The following is a 5,679-nucleotide window of genomic DNA, read 5'->3' on the forward strand; positions in this document are numbered from 1 at the left end:
CGCAGTAACAGCGCGTTCGCCTGAAAGACATTGGAAAGATTAGGAACCAACCATGGCGTGCATTCGTCAGATAGTCCCCCCACGTGTCCACCATTCGATTGCTCGTCGATTCTGCACTGGAAGCGCATTCGATTCGCGCCGACGAGAGGAAATTGAATCAACTATAGACCGGCACTAGTTACATTGACAAAAGTTGACCAACAAGTTGTACATCCGATTGACACGACATTGGGAAACCACAAATGTAATTGCTTAGTGCAAGTTTTTGGGAAATCAACAATCGTGTTCCAGCAAAGGCGCAGCAGTTTTACGTTCGTTCGTTCGTGTTTATTGCTCGGTAAAGTAACGATGAGTACAATTTTATATTTTTGAAAATTGTAGAATAAAGAAAAAAATGTCCAAAGTGGTTAAATAAGTTTGTCCAAAAACGAAATGATCTTCCATGAAGACATCTTTTCCACCGCAAAGGAATCGCTGCCTGGGTAGAGTTACAGATAGTAGAGAGATTTTTCCAGCTGCTCGTGCGGGTGTTGTTCGAGGTATAGCGACACAAGAAAGGCCAGCTTGTGGGCGTACTGGCAGACAGCGGGCACACGGACGCCACCGCACCAATTGTAGTACATCAGCGTTTGCCTGTACGTGTATATCTGTATCTGGTCCGTTGAGAGGCCGAGCTCGTTGAAAACGATGTTGTACGATGTTGGGGACACCGTACCCTGGCGAGTCGATTGGGAAACCAGGAAAAAGTCCGTTCTGGAATCGTGTAGTTAAAGAAACATAGAAAAAAATAACTATTTCAAAACACAGATTCTGATCGACTGATGTATTGTAGCCGTTGCCTTACCTTTCTGGAAGTGTGATGACGTCATCAACCACCGTACCCGGTACTGGATTACGTCCCTTCGCGAACAATCGCGTGTTGATCCGCTTGCTCACCACGATCACACCCAGCAGCGGCTTGTGCGGTTGATAGTTTTCGTACACGGCATCCAAGCGCTTCTTGATAGCCTGTACCTCATGCTCCACCACCTGCTGCAACTGACCATCGCCAACACCATCACGGTACAGAAGGAAACGACGTGGCAGCCGATCCGGACCAAACTCGCGCTGGTACGCACGAAGCACCTTCGTCACGCTAGCGGACATAAAGTTAGACAACTCCTCACCCTTCCCATGATGCTCGACGCACGAAAACTGGCGAGGATCTTGCGAATCGTTGTCAAACATGGTGGCCGTAATTGCTCCGTAGGATTTCGATCTGTTCCGTGTATCATGGCAGACATCGTAGCCGAGGATCACGATGTGCTTCATCGGATTTCTGGTTACCCAAGGCACTCCTCCGAGTTTGCAATTCAGCTGAATGATAACCTTAGTGGCCACCGTCATTAGGCCTTTCATTGGTTTACTGATCGTGCGCGCCTTGATGACCTGCGTTGGAATGGCCCTGTCCACGCAGCACTTCTTCTTGATCTCCCTGTACCGATCAGCGCGATCGTTGCTCACCAAGCACATAATAAACGGTGGATCGCGATTGACCAGCTGTCCCAGGATCTGGCGGTACACTTGCGGTGAATCGTTGGGTATATTGACGCTGGAAAATCAAAAGAGAAACGCCCAATTAGAGATCACTATAATTGCGAGAAGAAATAGCGCCACCGTAAGTACTCACATTTCCGGTCTGTCCAGCTGAAATCCCATCGGCGGAGCGACTTGCAACATCGCCGTGACAAAGTCCTCGACCATCCTTTGCTTGCTCGGCTCGCATACCAGAAACCAGCGCTTCAATGCAATCGACTTAAACATCCGATTGTCGCGGAATGCCTTACTCCAATCCGCATCAAATCCAACGGGAACTTGCTTCGACATCATAATGAACTCGCTATCAATGATACGGGCGGGCAATTCCACAACGCGACGATCGAGCTCCGTTTTCCAAAACTTGAACACTTCGCGGCTGGCGGCCGTCTCCTGGAGGCGTCGGTTGAACCGATCCAGTCGCTCCAACCGCTGGTCCGGACCAATGCGCGTATGATCGGCAATGCTGCTCATCAGGTTGTAGTTATTTCTCATTTCTTTTGTAATGCCTGTCATGCGACACAGCTCCGGCACCAATAGAATTGGCGTCGTGATACCGGATCGCTGCATGCGCATCGTCGGTGTCGAAACCAACATCGGTTGCCTCGGATCTCGGATCGTTACGTTGTACGTATCCTTAAAGTACTGCATGAAAGTAATGCTTCCACCATCCTTCTTAGAGAAGCTCGTTGAGGGAGTGGTATTAAAATCCACATCCGTAATTCTGTAGGTCTTGGAATTGTATGTGCACATGACAATGGATCCGATGATCGTACGCTTGAAATTATCTTGGTACGGACCAGGAACATTGCGCTGGTCGTTGAGCATTTTGTAAACCGTATCGGTTCGCAGCACACGATGCGTTATCTCAACGCACAGCAGCACGTCCTTTTCGTGCTGGCGAATGGACGTAATGTACCCCGGATAGAGCTCCAGATTGTACTGCGGAATGGCAATTTTCGCCTTTGGATCGAAGTGGTGTCGGTTCATGACCAACAACTCCAGGCTGTTCATCGCCTGGCGCTGCATCAAATTGAGGATCATAAGCCCCATCGTGGACTGCATATCGACCGTGCCGACATGACGAATTTTCATTTTGTACAGGTTCTCCGTGCGAGAGTCTCGGACCTGCAGCTCCAACTCGTCCGAGCGTAGCTTGTTGTAGAGGAACAGCAATGTCCCTTCGAAGATGTATGGGCCCAGTACGGGTCCCTGCGATTTAATGAGTGCGTGCATGAGTCCCACATCTTCAATGATCGGTTCAAAATCGATTCGATACTGAAAGACGCACATGTTTTCCGATCGCGTCAGTCGGAAATAGTTAGCCTGCAGAACGATTTTTGTGCCTAGCACACCCTGCTTCGATGGAGCGTTCGAGTCACGCGTGACCACCAGTTCCGGTAGAAAACGGTTAGCGCGCACGGCTCCACGACCCGCACGGGAACCAGCACTTCCATCGCGGTTTAGCGTCGCGAGTGCACCGCGTCCAACTGGTCGATCAGCTTTGCCGCCTGCTCTTTCCATCGCTAACAGGGTGAATGAAAAAAAAAACACCTTAATGCACGGAATAGTATAGTAATTTAAATGTGATCTACCACTAATCACTAACAGTTTCTAATTTCTTCAAATGATCGCATAAGTCACATCACTACCGTCGAATGTCCTTTCACTTTTCAGGCAACCATTTCCATTCCACAGATAACTCAACGTGAAATATAAATGCAGCAATAATTCCAGAAATAAATTTTCCGCAAGTTTTTCATTTTTTTAAATGCAATAAAATATTCTTTTTAAAAGTATTTATCTTACGAAATCGAACTTTTCTTGATGATTTCAAATGCTTACCGTTTGTTTAACACTTGAAACTAGAAGAGACGCTTAAAAAAAAACAAAAGAAAGATCACTTGACTGCGCACACTAATCAGATGCTTCCGTCTTGATCGGCTGCCGAATTATGAATGAAACAGAATTTTTTAAAAAAGCTATGAACGATCCTCGATCTTCCTTTGGCGCGACGTTCTCATAAGTACCACTTGGTATCATCTAGTACCCGTCGTATTTACAGTGATGATCGTTGAAGTATGCGCATTTCACTTTGTTTTGTTTTGGTTTTTTTCTTCTTTTTTCTTCTTCTCCCGTTCCGTGGAATCACCGATAAAAATGGGATAAAAAGGTGTTTTCTAAGGTTTTTTGTGGACGATTCGATTAAGATACAGGTGATAAGAGTGATTTAGAGTCGTTTCTAAACTCCGCCCGTCGATTCCTCTGCAAAAGTGGGCCGGAAAAGTGGAAGAAACTGGGAGAACCGCAGCGCAGAAGGAAAGAGCCTCAAAACCCCAAGAGTGAATCCGACGAAAACGGATTCCAAATCTTTTTGCAGCGCTCCGGAAACCAATCAACCCCCTCACAATCAACTGCCGAGAGTACGGAAAGCGGAAGGCAGCATAAACCCCTCCGCGAAGGTTCGATTTTACCCACTATCTTGATGTGATATCACACTTTGGGCTTATCGGAAATGCTCCGCCAGCCCGAAGCCAACCGTTATCATCGCGCACGGTAAAGTGCCTGCGGAGTGTTCGTTGCGGATGGTTCACGTTCCTCGTAGCCCGGAATCATGGAAAGTAAGTTGTTGGTCTAGGCGTTTGGTGGTCAAAAACCCGATGGCTTACGTATCCTCGTTCCCTCCGTAGCAGGTTTCACGGCGGACATCGTTGAGCATCCGCTGGTGCACGTTAGCCAGCGCTATGACTGGGACTGTGGGTTGGCCTGCATCCTGATGGTGCTGAATCGACGCGAGCGCCAAACGTTTCTGTCCAACTTCCGCCAAATCTGCGACGAAGGCCAGTTCGGTGAAAGGTTTGTTCGATCGATGAATCGGTACCAAAGCTAGGGCGTTCTTTTGTTCATTCTCCGTCTCATTCCAGTACCTGGACCATCGACCTGTGCTACATCCTTAAGGATTTTAACGTTCCGCACAAGTACCTGACCACCATGCTCGGTGCGAATCCGCGACACCGGGGTAACAATTACTACAAATCGTACACACTGGTACGCTGCTAGGGCTACTAAGGGTGGGCTCATGGTCAGCCCTTCCCGTTAACCATCATCATTCATTATCTTATCTCTCATTCGGCCCCCAGGATATGGTGCGCGTGAACGATAAATTCCGTCACGCCGAGGAGAACGGTATCGATGTGAAGCAGTGCGCGGTAAACTATCGTTTTCTGATCGATCACCTTGGAACGTACGGTAACATCATCCTGCTCACCAGCGCCTCGCTTCTGTACTGTGATTTGTGCAAAATGAACAAACTGCCTTGTGAGCTACGGTAAGTAGGGTTCGATGTCCCCCCCTGTCCTTTGTTCCTTGGTCGTTTTTAACCGATCTGGTTGCTCCTTCTACAGCTCCTGCCTAAGCATCACTCCCAGCTACATGGGCCACTACATCGTACTGTGCGGGTACAACAAGCGGCTACAAAAGTTCATGTACCGTAATCCGGCTTGCAAAGACAGTGAGTAGCGCAGCGAACCACCCCACCCCAATAATCACCCAATTTAACCTCGATGTATGTATCGCTTCCCTATGTCATTTTCAGAAGTGTGCTACATTCCATATCAAGCGCTTGATAAAGCCCGCAAGGCTAACGGCACCGACGAAGACATCATTCTTCTCTACGATAAAACCTCATGACACACAACATTCTAGTCCCCGTTTGCTTTCTAATATTTGTTTGATCAGATTTTTTGTCCATTTTTTCACCATTGAAATACATTTTTTTAAACATAAAAACACAGATGCTACAACCGATTACCAACAGTCCATGCAATTCTGGAATCAATGCCGAAACCATCATGCTCCCTCTCAAAGGGATTAAATCATGTCCGTCCGTCCGTCCGTCACTAGATCCCTATCGCTAATCTCTTGTCAGCTGTTCGGATGTACATCATCACCCCAATTACGCACTACTCTTTGTGCCTTAGGGTATTCCGTCTTTATTTTTCATACTATTCGCCCCTTCGTCCTAACCTGTCGTGCTACACCCGGTGGGAGGGGGAGTCGCGAATCACTATCACTTGTCTCTCACTGTAGTCGCGGTTGTCGGCT

The 5,679-nt window shown here is 47.8% G+C and overlaps 3 protein-coding genes across 6 annotated transcripts in view; 1 reads left to right on the forward strand and 2 right to left on the reverse strand.

The window, feature by feature from the left end:
• Positions 1-318: 318 nt before the first annotated feature.
• LOC126574376 (protein aubergine-like) lies at positions 319-3,513 on the reverse strand. The gene is made up of 4 exons (XM_050234553.1): positions 3,421-3,513; positions 1,670-3,101; positions 845-1,591; positions 319-753 (listed from the first exon to the last, which is right to left on the reverse strand). The coding sequence occupies exons 2-4, from the start codon at positions 3,097-3,099 to the stop codon at positions 489-491; spliced, it is 2,442 nt and encodes an 813-aa protein (XP_050090510.1). The 5' UTR covers positions 3,100-3,101; positions 3,421-3,513; the 3' UTR covers positions 319-488.
• A 207-nt stretch (positions 3,514-3,720) lies between these two features.
• On the forward strand, positions 3,721-5,364 carry LOC126574377 (protein GUCD1). Of its 2 annotated transcripts, none has more exons than XM_050234554.1 (6): positions 3,721-4,196; positions 4,266-4,431; positions 4,500-4,623; positions 4,716-4,903; positions 4,980-5,086; positions 5,171-5,364. In XM_050234554.1, the coding sequence occupies exons 1-6, from the start codon at positions 4,190-4,192 to the stop codon at positions 5,263-5,265; spliced, it is 687 nt and encodes a 228-aa protein (XP_050090511.1). In that variant the 5' UTR covers positions 3,721-4,189; the 3' UTR covers positions 5,266-5,364. The 2 variants fall into 2 exon arrangements, with proteins under 2 accessions (XP_050090511.1, XP_050090512.1); XM_050234555.1 differs by having other exon boundaries at positions 4,269-4,431.
• Positions 5,365-5,366: 2 nt separating this feature from the next.
• LOC126574375 (protein strawberry notch) overlaps positions 5,367-5,679 on the reverse strand; it is a 10,592-nt gene continuing 10,279 nt past the window's right edge. For all 3 annotated transcript variants that reach the window (XM_050234549.1, XM_050234551.1, XM_050234550.1), the window contains one exon: positions 5,367-5,679. This exon is cut by the window's right edge and continues 722 nt beyond it. The gene's annotated coding sequence lies outside the window, so the exon portion shown is untranslated.

This window comes from Anopheles aquasalis, chromosome 3 (genome assembly GCF_943734665.1).
Source record: "Anopheles aquasalis chromosome 3, idAnoAquaMG_Q_19, whole genome shotgun sequence".
Lineage (NCBI taxonomy): Eukaryota > Metazoa > Arthropoda > Insecta > Diptera > Culicidae > Anopheles > Anopheles aquasalis.

Coding starts and splice junctions, on each gene's coding strand:
- LOC126574376 (XM_050234553.1), bottom strand. CDS start 3,099: ATGGAAAGAGCAGGCGGCAAAGCTGATCGACCAGTTGGACGCGGTGCA. Junction 1,592..1,669: donor CAGCTGGACAGACCGGAAAT/GTGAGTACTTAC, acceptor TTGATTTTCCAG/CGTCAATATACCCAACGATT. Junction 754..844: donor GTCATCACACTTCCAGAAAG/GTAAGGCAACGG, acceptor ACACGATTCCAG/AACGGACTTTTTCCTGGTTT.
- LOC126574377 (XM_050234554.1), top strand. Junction 4,432..4,499: donor GAAGGCCAGTTCGGTGAAAG/GTTTGTTCGATC, acceptor GTCTCATTCCAG/TACCTGGACCATCGACCTGT. Junction 4,624..4,715: donor ACTACAAATCGTACACACTG/GTACGCTGCTAG, acceptor TTCGGCCCCCAG/GATATGGTGCGCGTGAACGA.